Below are 13,351 nucleotides of genomic sequence, written 5' to 3'. Positions count from 1 at the left end.
CAGGCGACAATGGTATATCTAGAATGGTAGGACTTTTGGAATTGCTTCGCATTGTTGCGCGGCCTAGTAGTATCCGTATCGTCTGCTCATTTTTTTCAGGGGATTGAATCCAGTCGTGCTTTCTTTTCTCTTCCCATTTGTCCAGAGGTCCAATCTCCGCTAGAAATTGATCCAAATCTATCTCCCACCTCGCCCTTTGGATACATCGCCGCTTGAATGGTCCGGGCGGCGTGTCATTCACAGGCAGAGAAGAGAATCCTGGCCGCTCTCCGTCCGTTTCGTTGCGAGGATCATAATATAACACACGTAACTCTGGGCACGAATTGTCGTTCCTCAAGTTCAAGGAAGATGCCTGGGAATTGGGAGTGGGAGCCGCCTGGGGAGAGCTGGAACATCGAGCTTCCAGCAACTTGGTTTCAAGGTAGGTGATATAATCCTCATCGCTGCCTTCAAAGGAGAAAACCCGTCGTCTCATTGTGTCTTTGTTTGGTAGTGAAAATTTGAGGGATACAGAACAGGTAACTCTCATGGAAGTGGTGGCGAGACGCGAGAAGATAGAACCGTAAGCACTAGCCAAAAGTGGAAACACAATATTGTGTTTCCACTTTTGGCTAGTGCTAGAATCTCCTGCAACAAACTCACCCTGGCGGCCTGGCCATCTGCCCTCGCCTCGCTGTGCAGGAAAATGGCCTCTTCCCTCCTTGCATGGATCGGCCGCGGATGCCTCCCAAGCGCATTGCATTCCATGATACCGAGCGGACTCACTCTTTACAAATTAGGCAGGAATTGAGAATGTTGTGAAGGGGGTCGGCATGTTGAGCTGAGGCACGGTTCCTCTCTGGCATATCACCCCTTTTTTTCGTAAATCTTTTGTTAGATTTGTTCGCATACACCTGGCGTTGAATATTCCCGGCACTGCTCTATGGTACCCTCTGGAAATGCCCATGGACTTGCTCTCCAAGTCAAGGATCTATTTTTCTTAGTAAATCCTTAGTGGTGGCAGACAGCGTTCCCCAGGTTATCAATCTCAAAATTTTCAGTGACCTGCGGAATGCCACTTGCCGGAGCATTCAGCCAGAATGAAGCATAAAAAGGGCCTTCTACCGCCTTTAGATCGCTTTGGGCTAGCAGATGCTGCATGATCAGCCTTGATTCCAACAAGGCATCCAGCTGCCTTCCACCGCCGTCTTCACATCGTGCAAGATGGAGTTTTTTATTGCAGACATGCCAAACCTTGGGTACATTTTTACATCTCTGCTGGCTTTCCTTCTCTCCACTCAGCATCTTATTTTCCTTTTGACAAGCGGGCACCCGCTAGGGATGTTTTTGACTGAAATCCTATCATTCTTTTTGCTCGTTGGGTCTATCACATCAGTTTTTACGTTGGGTTTCTTGCGACTGTATCTGCAGGGTGAGTATTCCCACCAGAAAGCTGGAATGCAGTTGATGAGAAACCCACTGTAGATACTCATGCTCTCTACACTCCCTTAATCATCTGCACCATTTTCCCGCCAGTTATTGAGGTAGGTGCACTCCAACCTTAAATCTGCATGCAGCTGATCAATGAAGGCAATTCGACAATTGAAGATTTTCCGCGGGGTTCCGTTTTACTCCAAATGGGTTTATTTGAGTTGTCTGGTCCATGCCTGTTCTGTTTTATCTAAAACTATTCTTGCATTTATGTACGTCTCGGGGCTTTGCTTCTTTCTTGTGTTTTTTTTTTTTTTTCTCTTTTTTTGCTTTCAGCCCCAGACTATGCTCACGCAATCGAAGGCCGCGATTTCTCAGATACGCGCTGCTGGTCACCGCGGTTGAATACACCATTACTACCTCGATCAGTTTCTTGATTCTAAGCAAAACCATACCTGGATACCAATCCCGAAGAGTCATGCGATGGGAAACGTCACATATTTCCTCAATCTTTTTGGCAGTGTGTGCTTTTACAGCTTACGGGTTCACCGAGGTTGATAAATGCCCCTACTTGGTCCTGGTGGGTTTATTGAGGCTTTATGCTGCCGTCATGAGCTAATATTAACAGGTACTTCTTGTCATCCTGATTGGCGGGTATACTTGTCGAACCCATCTGAATCATTTGGCAGATACAAATGAACCGGCGGAATCCGCCCCTTCACTGGATTCTCTCGTCTAATTGCTAACCGACTGAAGGCGAAACTACAAGCCTATCCGTTTCCCATGCACTTGGCATCAGTTGAATTGTTCGCTTGGGTCGCACTTTGCTGTTGAATTCTCTTCTTTCTTATTTTCAAGCACTATGTGTAGCTATGTCCCATCTGCTTCTGCCTTTCTTGGGCTTTCCACATGAGCACCAGGCTGATAAATTCGTGATAGGCCTGCGGAGGCAGTTTTCCCTCACAGAGATAATCGTGAACACTGTATATAGGAGAGGTCCTGCCGTAGCTCTTTGCAAAAGTCGGGCTTTCATTAAAATAGTCCTTCTTTATCAAGGGTTTGAAAACCTGCCTATTAAGTGACCTATTGAAGAGAAAGTACGGAGGAAACAACATCTGCAAACTTCTGAGTTGCATTCCCGGTTTAGTGTTTTAATAAACATGTCCAGTATGTTATCATTTTAATGCTATTTGCAGCAACACCTAACTTTCTTCAAGACAATTCCGCATCGGGGACTGCAGCCGCCGACAATCATCCGCAAGCGGGAGAGTGAAGACACGACCTCCATGACGAAATTTCTGATCGACAAGGGACAAAAAGAGAGCAAAGAGACATGGAACAGGTTTGGAAACGGTCAAGTGTTCAACAGGGGAGCACTATGATTGCGGAAATGATTTCTTGAGGAAACGGTTTTTTGCTGCCAGTGCAGGAGGCCACGGTAAGCATTAAGAGCAGGTCGGGTTTCATTTGCAACATTTGCAAACATAATCAAGGGATTTGTCTCCATTGCATGAGTGAATTGGTAGTTATCTAGTCGAGTGCCTGGGCTTAAAAATATTCCAGCAATTGATGTATCAAACATGTGCTTTGATAACTCACAAACTGCGGCCATTCATCTGTCAGAGTTTCTAGATATTCAATTATCGCCGTACCCTTATCACCACAGATATTCAATCATGGCATATATTATCGGTTGGCAAGCTATTCGGCCCCAGAGGAGACCGTGGAGGATTTGACTTCTCCAAAGAGGCAATGAAACGGCCGTCACTTGTGGGCCATGCAACAGCTTGTCCAAGAGAAAGGAACAAAAGTTCTCTCCAAGGAGATGGATTTTCCCGTAGTGGCCCAATTCTCAAGATACACAAGAGAGGAAGGTTGCATGTGCGAACCAGTTCCAATAGTGGGTTTAAGCGTACATAGTTGTTTCATACAGTCAGATTTGACATGGCCCAAGCACTGTTTACTGAGAGCAGCGTCTGTCGTATATATTGAGGGTTTCCTCCATGGGCCATCACACACCAAGGTCCGTAGCATTGGCTATCTCTTCACAAAGCCCTCGTCTTCCACAAGTCGTGTACATTATCGGGCTAGGGTTTCCACCTTGAAAGCTCTGAGATGGCACCAATGCTGGAATCACCAGATCAACTGTGAGTATCGCTTCGCAGTCTCTGCTTGAGTTGGTAGCTAAGTCTGAGTAGATTATCTGACCTCCTGCTGTGCAGGAGCGGCCGAAAAGCCTGTTCTCTGATCTCTCTTATTTGTGAATCACCGCGCGACAGCCTTTGCACATCCACAAGTTATCTTGTCTCTGAGCTGGAGGATGGCCTAGCGGTTTGTACTCCCTGGAGACTGCTGTATATGCTGTATTCAAGCTAACTTGGCATAGAATGTCACTGGAGTTGCCGACGCTATAACAGCTGACGAGCCAGACAAAATCCCATCTTTATTCTATATACTGGACAGGTACGAGCAAGACGCGGTGGAGCACTGTGCCCTCGGGCATCCGCAGTGGAATCTCCTTTCCAGTCTTGAATTCATTGCTAGAAAAACGGCCATTTCCTTCCTGAAGAAAACATGGGCGAATCTCGAGGCCCACAATGAGGATAATCTTGTCCCACTCATGATAGACTCATTATGCAGGCTTGCCGAAAATATTCTTGACTGCGGTGATGGTACTCAGGACTTTGGTAATATTTTTGTGATGACGGTGTATAGGATGGTGCTTGCTGGAGCTGTGGATATCAGGCCGATGCAAGATTTGGCAGTAGCTGTAAGGGACTATTGCTCCCCGGATTCTTAATATTGTTATTCAGTTATAACCTTGACGAAGATTGGTGTGCGAAGCCGTTTTCCTTTCTTGACCATGGTTGCTCGTATCCAGCTCTCCGGTTCATCTATAGTGTTCATCTGTAGGCCTTCGAAGGTTTGACTACAGCGATGGAATATGATGTCAGAACCCTGTCCTGGCTTAGGTTGGGCCGGGCTAATTTGGCCTCTGGAGAGCGCGTCCAGTCATTATGGTCGTGTAGACCAACTCGATACTTCCATCAGGATCGTCTTAATAGGATGGGTGGGTCTAATAAGGTAAAGTCGGGGGGTAAGAAGGCGTCCGAGCTTACGCGGGTAAAAGAGGTGTCCATTTATGCACTGGTCATCAGAATTTGACGAGACAAGGCCTCATGGGACAGTATGGGCGGTGTTAGATTAGGGTTGACCCCAGCGGTGGTCCCTCCTTTCTCTTGGGTTCGGTATGTACGGCATGTACAGCATGTACTATATCACAACCGCTACTGTCGGTGTGGTGGCGGTAGGCCGATGTATCCTCCTCCGGTTCTTTCGAAGCCCCGACTGATGCTGGTGCAGAGCAGATTCCGTCTTTCCTGGGCAACACTACTCTATCTCTGACCAGGACCGGCGCTCCTCCACTATGTCCTGAAGGCATTTGTCATCCTCAGCCGACCATCGCCTCTGGCCTTTCCTTCCCTCACCGCATTCGGGCCGAGTTTGTTGGGTCTTCTCAAGGGAATCTTCGCGAATGGTTGACTGGGCACTCTCATTGGAGTCGGGAATGCAGCTGCCAAGGCTCCTTTGAACAGCCAAGAAAGGAACCGCAATCGTTAGTCAAGCCGTATGGATAGGAAGTGGGAATGAAGGGCGATAAAGGAGTCTTCTCTAGTGGATGACGCGGAAGCGACGCGGGCCCGCTTTGGGTCTGTTCTTTCAATTCCTCGGCTCATTGCTTGAGGCCCTTCATTTGTTTGTCACTGGGGCCTTCACCCGCACTACTGAAGCAACTGGAGCGGGAGGGAAGTATCAGTTGAGACTTGCAGATGTGGGAGTTTCCTTCAGCCAGTGTACTATCTGCCAGCCTCCCTCGGGAATCTGGCCCGGAACATGGATCGAGGAGATTCAGGATATGGGCAGATTGTTTCTGGGGCGGCAAAGCTGTTGCCTTGTCGGACAGGCCACCCAAGGTCGTCGGTCTCCCAGGACTTTTCGTCAACAATAATTGCTGGGTCAATAGATAAGTTCTCCTGAAAAACCGGGAGCTGGAGGAGCTGTTTAAAGCTGCTGGCTGAGCTAGTCGCACCGGGCGATGCTGTGCTGGGCCCGTTGGTGTCTCCTTCTAAGAGAGGCAATGTAGCTGGAAGAGCAGTGGCGCCTTGGGCGACGCAGGCCGGAGAAATATGTGAATTTGAAAGACATGCTGGACTATGCGGAGGCGAAACTCTCTGTATGGGTTTTTCTGAAGATGGTGCACTGGATGGCAATAGTGATGTCTGTCGTGGTTGAGGTAGGAATTTAGGAATGGATGGCGAAGCGGGTTGGGTCTCAGTTCTTGACGGCACACAGACTTCAGCTGGCGGCCTCGCAGGGAGGGCATGCTTGGAAGGTGCGGCTGACTTCAAAGTGGTGAGCTGCCAGACACTGACAGTCTGTATACACATATTGATTGAACTTTCCAACTCTTTGGCAAGTCCTCGCAGAATACAAGCTGTGAAGGAGAGGTAATGCTTGGCCAAAGTTCCTTGTTTACATTGAGCAATTGCAGACTCCGGAAACCCTTCACGGGACCTTGTGACCGACAATCAAGGCCTTTTTCTTTCTTCTCAGCATCCATCTGCTAGCTATAACTTTTGAATTCTCCAGAATTGATTTTCTATTGTGCCACGGTGCATACTGGCTTTTGCTTTGGGGGACTGGGGAGGAGAATTGGAGGTCTAAACTGTATTCCCTTTTTGAAGTTTTCCATGAGGACAGACATTTCGCCCATATACGTATGCAAGTGGGCCTCCAACACCTGGGCATGGTCCTGAAACAGGCGAGCCTTTGTAAAGAAGGCTCTGGCGCAATTGAACAACCCCCGGTTCATCTTCCTAAGGTCTCCCAATTCTGACCTTAGCTGGAGAATTTCCGCACTGGCGTTTTCTGCGATGTCTCTCCAATATCGCGCCTCTTCCCTGGTTGTCTCGAGACTCGACAAAGATGCCTGCGAGGAAGGGTCGATGACCGGATCGCGATCATCATCTGCGTGTACAGCAAAAAAGCTCTCTCCGACGCCTTCGCAAAGTCGTCCGTATGTTGATGTTGAATGCGTGCTCAAGGACTTGCTAAGGTACCCTTCGTATCGCGTTTTGTGTTTTGCTGACTTTTCTATCCTCCATCTGTACCGATCATCCAATCCAGGATTCAACCGAACTTCGTCGGGGGGCACAATTATGCCAAGACGGGTTTCTGCTCAGTGAGTTAGTCATGAAATGGCTGTCATCTGGGAACTTACCTATATGCTTAGAAAGCATCTTCCGGCACCTTGCCCGCTCGCTCGCACGTTTTGCATTTGCGGCTGTTGACATGGCTCTTTTCCCAAGGCATGCAATGTCGCAGGATCAATATGTCCATTTTAAGAGTTGCGGATGACATTCTGTCTATATTAATAACTGAAGCAATCTTTTCAAAGGCTCTGAAGTGCTGTACGGGAGTATGGGCGCTTAAGCAGCCCCTTTTTTTAGGTCAGAATATAATAATTTGTTTGGGCGCGTAACTAATGTAACAGATGTTGCCCAGTGACCCCAGGAATTTGCACGTGACAAGTAATGCTAATCTACATATACCTGTTCTCCTGGTCACCAACTACCTGATAGTGCCTGGGCGAATAAAACTGGGTGCTCTCCTGCCCGGCAGCGGGTATGGATATTTTACCTTGCGCTCTCGTCTGTTCGGAGTTTGTGGTAATAAAGCGCGGTGTCCAAGCGTACGTAGTCTTGGGCCACGCCGTCGGTTCGCACCGCTGGCTCCTCGACCAGGAGCGTGGGATCTTTCTAGGGGAGAATTAGAAAGGAGGGTATTCTGTGTATAGCGCATCTCTCGATGCTCAATCTGCGCTTGGTAGTCATCCCAATTGACCGACCATGATTCTGGATATTGTTTGTTTGCTATCCGTTCCCAGATGAAATCTTCCACGTCATAGAACCTCGCGTCGGAACGATATAGATGATGGTCGCGAATAGCAAGGTCAAGTTGACCACCGGCTTGAGTCCAATCCTCGTAGTCGATCAGACCCATGGCTGACTGCCGGCGATACTTAGTGTTTATCTCTCTCGCTCTTTGGTTGAGTTGCTCAATCGCTTCAGCCGCCCTCTCCCGTTCTACTTCAGGTCCCCATAGCAATGTACGCATTGGGCCAGCTGCCCTCTGCCACAAGGCGTCATACTCGTGGCGTAGGTTATTTGTTGCTGTTGCCGATTTCCCCTTTGTTTCCGTGATAAAAACGCCGTAAGGACCGTCCTTCGGATCGCGCCTAGTCCATTCACCATGCGGAAGGTGTCTGATTTCCCGATGAATTGACGGCATGATTCCCTTACCCTTGATTTTGGCCTCCATGCTCGCGGGAGATTGTCTCGCTTTATATTCTGCTTTGGGCAAAATAGTCAAAGGATTGGAAAGTGCAATATTAGAAGACTGATGCTAGTAGCTCCACCAACGAAATAACTTGCACTATTCAATTTCCTTAGATAGTTGATGCAAAGTGCACTGGGTGCCCATGACTGCTCCTTCTCCCTACGTTGAGCATGGCAATAATGCAGCGATTCGATGAGCTTCAATTTATTCAGACTATCTAGATCAGGCTAAATACGGCCAAATGCAAGACTAAAAATCAACGAAAATCGAAGTGAGTGCCCGACTCTAACATTTTAAATTCTCAATGCTGAATGTCACCAGGCGTGCCTTGTGAACTTGACCTTCTTCCCGCTCCCGGAACCCTTTGTACGCGAAGGCGTATCTAGCGGTGTCATTGGGGTTGTCGCGGAGCTGAGTGAACGTCCTGCGCTGGAGAAAATCGCCGGTGCCGCACTCGATGGCGTAGTCATAGAGGAACTTCTCCCACCTCTTTGATGTTGCATACGCCCAGGTGTGCGGTAACTGGTTTCCTCCCTAGGCTCCTCCTGCATTGTTTTCCTAGCAGAACCCGGGTTTGATCTTCTTCGCCCGGTGGACCTGATCGTTGCCTCCTCGTTGTCCTTCGGCCTATCCCTCCTGGTATACTCCCGAGGCCTGGGAAGTCTGACATCCACGTCAGATTCTTCGTCCTCCTCGTCCTCCACTGGGTTCCTGGCGAACCCCTGATTCCGTCCTGGTCTTACGCTGGAGATGTATTCGGAGTGTTCTCTTGGATGCGGTTGTTGCCTGGGGCTGAATTCATGGCTTGCGCCGCGTCGGCGTTCGCCTCCATTATGCTCAACTTCGGAGTCCTCGTATGTCTCGAGCTCGCTTTCTGACACTTCATACTCTTCATCCGAGACTACGAAACCATCTTCCTCGTCCTCTTCATCGACATAGCCAACTTCCCGTGCTCTCGGGATCGTGTAGTGTGCGCCACCTCGAGCATTAGCATTCCTCCAGTGAGGGTTCGACGTTGGAGCCTCGGGAATTTGAACCTCTCGGCCGGTGAGTGCGGTCTGGTATTTGGCTTCTTGCTGGCGTGCAATTGTGTACAGAATCATGTCTGCTTGGTAATCGCTTGCGGTATTGAATATGTTGCGACAGTTTGCTCTACTCTCCTTTGTCCAGCACCCGTCATCCCAGAGGATACTCAGATACGTTTCTGGGTACCAGGCTTTTTGCGCCGGACGCAGGGGCGCTGTAGGGTCTTGCACCCATGCATCATCAACCTTCCAGTAGATGAGTCCGTATTTTTTCACTCTCTTCCCCGTCCACACCCGCCGGCCGACCCTGCCTTGGTTTCTCCTGGTTACCGGTACATTTGTATTGTTATCCCGTAGGTCGCCTCGAGAGTTCGTTGCAATGTGAGAGCGCGCGTCCATCACAAAGTCGCGGCCCCCCGCCCGTTCTAACCGGCCTGTGGCTATGCCATTGCATTTGTACATGACGCAGACTGTGTAGCCATTGCCGCGTCCCCGCCAACCGGTGACAGTTCCATCCTGAAAGCTAACACCATAAGCCCTCTCGGCTTCTCGCCGAAGGTCATCGAAAGAGTGTTCAACCCCTTCAATGTTCTCTTGATTCCCGCCTTCAGCGCCCAAATCATTTTCCTCTTGACTAGTGTCTCCCTCATGCCTATCATTGCTCTCGTGCCCAGAATCCTCATCTGTTGATTCGCCCCCGCTCGCGAGTACTGCTATGAAATCTTCTTCCTGGGGGCTCCATTCTTGAGGAACTTTAGAACCATCCAGTATCTCTTCAATCGTTGACTTTATCCTCTCAAATTTTCCCCTATCTTTGCGCCTAACAGCTCGATCAAGTTCTCCGGCTTCCCTTATCAAGTCGACCAGCGGTATGGTACCGCCTAGATGAAAAAGTGAGTTGTTTTTATTCCACTGAGATATCTTCTCGTTCAGTCGTTGCAACTTCGAGATTGCATCTTCGCGCAGTGGACCACGGCCCCAGAGCAGCGACGTAATATGAGGTGTCGCCTGGTCCCAATATGGCGAGTAATCGGCTGCCGTGGCACCCTTGTCTGTCGATTCGATATCGTCTTCGTGAGGAGCGGTCGCATCCCCAACTCTCAGCTTTTTGTTAAATTCCTCTTGTCGAGGACCGAGTTCTGGAGGTAGGGCATACACTTGGAGGGTTCGTTGGATAAGTCCCTTGGCGTGCTCGAAAAGTGCTTTGCTTTTCTCTTTGACGGCTTCATCGAGACTTTCGACGTCTGACTTCAATAGGTCAACGGGGATATAACCCGTGTTCCCAGTCAGGTTGTTCTTGAGATTAAATTTCTGGATCTCATCATTTAACTGATCCAATTTACGCTTTGCATCCTTGCGTACCCGGCCGCCATGCCAATAAAATGACAGAAGGTGAGGTACTGCTTGTTCGTGGAACACCGTGTAATCGGCACCTGCCTTCTGCTTTCCTTTGATTGTCGACTCAGAACTAATTCCGTCCGTCTTCCGCCTTCTGCGTGGTTTTTCGCCGAAAAGGGTCGCCATATTATGCTGATGGCTACAAAGACAGAGTATAGGTTTGAGGAAAGCATCTTCTTAAATCCTTTCTCTAACCCAGCAATTTTGATGCTGGGCCCTCTGATATTCATATTTTCTAAATATTGCATTTCTTCACATTTGTCTTTCTCGATCTTTATAAGCGCTGTTGTTATTACAGTCAAACCAATGATGTCGAAGAGAGCTTCCAGCTGAAAGACCACTAGCTAATCACAATCAAAAATGCGAGAGTCATCCTTGAAAATTGTAGCTAACTCAACAACAGAGAGGCTGATTACAGTACAAGCTGAATTCCCCCCACCCCCGAAACAGGGTTTCACCTGCCTTCAGGCGTCGATAAAACATTCGCCGATTGCCTCACTTCGTTTAAGGGAGAAAATTGGGGAGGTACGAACGTTGCTCTGCTACTATAATCTCCACCCGAGGAAGCGGTCCGATCTTCTTTCAATTTCATATTAAGGTGAAAATTCGTATCAATTTTTTGGAAATCGTCAAGAGTTCGGGTGGTCTCCGGTAGCAGTTGAACCTACAATTTCGTGAGCACCCGTGTGATGCGAGAAGACTGTCGGCCATACCAGATCGGGTGGAGGATATCCCTTGTGACTTCTCAAGCAGTAATGGTTGTCGTCACCATCTGATAGGACAATGAACGCACGAAGCCTAAATACGACGAGGAGTTGGCGCAGTTTTCGAAAAACCGTCTTCCGCCGTTGCGTGTAACCCATTTTCATTTCCACTTCAGCAAAAATGCAACTTTTGATGGGCCTCGGTGGGAAGAGGGCGATCTCCTCCCGCTTTTATATGTCATTGCGCATCCCCATTCCAAAAATAGAGTGGGCTGGTTCTCAAATAGCACTCGAGCGTCACGCTCTTACCCGTCATACTGATAGACGCCCTCACTTCCCTCAAAATTGAGGCCCTGTCTGATGGCCCGAGTACACTGGCACACTATAAATGGACCAGCGCTTCCCGCACTGGTCTCCAAAAAAAAAGGAAAGGCAGATCAAGTATGGATCTTACGGAGGTTTACGCAATTGGCCTTGGTGGCATCTTGTGCCTTCTTTTTTGCTTTAGTACTCTCACTTCTCTGCTCCGTTATCTTGCGGGCTTTGGCCGCTTGGGGTCTGTTTGTCAATCTACTTCCGAACTATTGCTTCCCGGAGTTTGTCGCGCCCTCCTCTCGCTGGCTTACAAGCTTTGCTGTTCCTGCTGCCGACATGTCCGATTCTGTTACTTGAAGTTTTTTCTGTATCCACGCGTGTATCGTCGGCTCCGTTGGTTTTCCCCGTTGTCGCCTGTTGGGCTTTCGTTGAGAATCGCCTATTGGACGCTGACCGCAGTCTGCAATCTTCATGGTGTTCAAGACTTGGAGGAGGTCGGAAGGCGGGCGGGAAGATTGTCGTTAATAAACCTGATACCAATGATGCTATCTGGAAAGTTTAGTATGGTAGCAGGCCTCTTGGGGATGTCAATTCACTCCTATAAAGATTGCCATGGCACCACCGGAACGATTGCGTTGTGTTTGGGTCTGACCCATGCACTGGTTGCTATCCAACGCCAGGTCTTCTCCATCCGTGACCCTCTGCAGTTTTACGGCTTTCTGGTGACCATTTCCAAAAGATCAACACCTATTTGCAATGCTGATGGATATTAGGCTCTCCTGGGACTCGTCGCTACAATAGTCTTTACAGTTTTCCGGCGTTGTTTCTATGAGGTCTTCATTCGAGTGCATTACGCGCTTGCGCTCCTTGCCCTCATTTCGCTGTGGCGCCATTTGGACAGGGGAACCGCCTTTCCTAGGCTCTACGTCCGTGTAAGCGCCTTGGGAATGATATGTTCAACATGTCTGCACTGGGCTCTCCTCCTGCGACGGAATGTGACCGCAAAGAAGTTCGGCTGCGAGGCTCGCGTGATACCTAGAGGTGGAGCAACGGAGATTGTGTTAACGCTAGCCAGGCCTTTAAGAGCTCGGGCAGGGCAATATGTCTACATTTGGATACCCGCTATCTGCCGCTGGGCAGCAATACAAAGCCACCCTTTCACGATCATCTCATCTGAGATAGATAAGCGCAGTGGGGTGGAGACACTCTTTCTCCTGGTGAAAGAAAGAGCTGGCTTCACAAAGAGGTTGGCTTCAGCACGCAATCAGGGACCCTACCTGGCATGGGTCGATGGGCCTTACGGCCACACCTATACGGTTAGCCCGTACGATGCCTTCCTCATGGTGGCTACGGGGATTGGAATTGTGGCGCAGATCCCATTCATCAGAGAGATACTTGATGAACACTCGTGTCAGCCTGGCCGCAGACGGAGTATTTTTATCGCCTGGGAAGTCGACGAGATGGGTAGGTCTAAACTCTCCAAAAAGATTCCCGCTACTAATTTTCTGAAGTACACCTTGATTGGGTTAAGAAATGGATGGACAAGCTCCTAGAACAGGATTGCGGATCTTACGTCAGTAGCAACCGCACTGCGTGAATGGAATTTCGCTAACTGACCGTAGATTCTTCGGTTCGGGCTCTATTTGCCTCCCGTTGATAACGTCAAAATGTCACCAATATCGGATGGCGAGCACAATCGGATCTGGAAGATACACGCCCCTTTGGACCCATTGAAAGTGATATCTCATGATTTCTGGAATAGTGGCGGCAAAAGGCTCGTGACAGGTATGAATGACACCGATCCATGAAGGTACACCGCTCACAGGAGTACAGTATCTGCAAAGACCACAGTGCGAGATGCAATCCGCGAACTTGCTCGAAAGAATATGAATAGCAGGATGAAACTTGTTGATTTGGACTTCCAGGCATTCAATGATTCATCTCAACGCTCCCATGCTATGCCCTAACATCTATATTGCTTCAACTCCATTGGAGCTAACTGGTTTCATTCATCTAACCCGCGGACCCTTGATCATTTTTCATCTAGATTAATGCTTGACTCAATTCGCGCTACTACCATGTATTACCGCTTTATTTTCA

At 48.9% G+C, this 13,351-nt stretch overlaps 6 protein-coding genes across 6 annotated transcripts; 3 read left to right on the top strand and 3 right to left on the bottom strand.

Annotated features, from left to right (window-relative positions):
• Window positions 1–1,224: 1,224 nt before the first annotated feature.
• UREG_07925 (uncharacterized protein) lies at window positions 1,225–1,815 on the top strand (the record flags this gene model as incomplete). The annotated part of the gene is made up of 3 exons (XM_002582192.1): window positions 1,225–1,411; window positions 1,465–1,523; window positions 1,747–1,815. The coding sequence occupies 3 exons, from the start codon at window positions 1,225–1,227 to the stop codon at window positions 1,813–1,815; spliced, it is 315 nt and encodes a 104-aa protein (XP_002582238.1).
• A 1,710-nt stretch (window positions 1,816–3,525) lies between these two features.
• On the top strand, window positions 3,526–5,048 carry UREG_07924 (uncharacterized protein; the record flags this gene model as incomplete). The annotated part of the gene is given in 6 exon segments (XM_002582191.1): window positions 3,526–3,557; window positions 3,874–4,180; window positions 4,324–4,507; window positions 4,619–4,658; window positions 4,678–4,717; window positions 4,779–5,048. The coding sequence occupies 6 exon segments, from the start codon at window positions 3,526–3,528 to the stop codon at window positions 5,046–5,048; spliced, it is 873 nt and encodes a 290-aa protein (XP_002582237.1).
• A 1,022-nt stretch (window positions 5,049–6,070) lies between these two features.
• Window positions 6,071–7,587, bottom strand: UREG_07923 (uncharacterized protein; the record flags this gene model as incomplete). The annotated part of the gene is made up of 3 exons (XM_002582190.1): window positions 6,071–6,645; window positions 6,886–6,910; window positions 7,111–7,587. 3 exons carry the CDS (start codon window positions 7,585–7,587, stop codon window positions 6,071–6,073), a joined length of 1,077 nt encoding a protein of 358 aa, XP_002582236.1.
• A 536-nt stretch (window positions 7,588–8,123) lies between these two features.
• UREG_07922 (uncharacterized protein) lies at window positions 8,124–11,095 on the bottom strand (the record flags this gene model as incomplete). Its single annotated transcript, XM_002582189.1, has 3 exons — window positions 8,124–10,371; window positions 10,691–10,896; window positions 10,946–11,095. 3 exons carry the CDS (start codon window positions 11,093–11,095, stop codon window positions 8,124–8,126), a joined length of 2,604 nt encoding a protein of 867 aa, XP_002582235.1.
• Window positions 11,096–11,517: 422 nt separating this feature from the next.
• Window positions 11,518–11,724, bottom strand: UREG_07921 (uncharacterized protein; the record flags this gene model as incomplete). The annotated part of the gene is made up of 1 exon (XM_002582188.1): window positions 11,518–11,724. One exon carries the CDS (start codon window positions 11,722–11,724, stop codon window positions 11,518–11,520), a length of 207 nt encoding a protein of 68 aa, XP_002582234.1.
• A 69-nt stretch (window positions 11,725–11,793) lies between these two features.
• Window positions 11,794–13,218, top strand: UREG_07920 (uncharacterized protein; the record flags this gene model as incomplete). The annotated part of the gene is made up of 5 exons (XM_002582187.1): window positions 11,794–11,973; window positions 12,025–12,715; window positions 12,763–12,824; window positions 12,874–13,036; window positions 13,085–13,218. 5 exons carry the CDS (start codon window positions 11,794–11,796, stop codon window positions 13,216–13,218), a joined length of 1,230 nt encoding a protein of 409 aa, XP_002582233.1.
• Window positions 13,219–13,351: the final 133 nt, after the last annotated feature.

Source organism: Uncinocarpus reesii, genomic scaffold (assembly GCF_000003515.1).
Source record: "Uncinocarpus reesii 1704 scaffold_6 genomic scaffold, whole genome shotgun sequence".
In the NCBI taxonomy this organism is placed as follows: domain Eukaryota; kingdom Fungi; phylum Ascomycota; class Eurotiomycetes; order Onygenales; family Onygenaceae; genus Uncinocarpus; species Uncinocarpus reesii.
The sequence above is the reverse complement of the archived record's forward strand: the minus strand, read 5'-3'. Positions and strand labels throughout refer to the sequence as shown.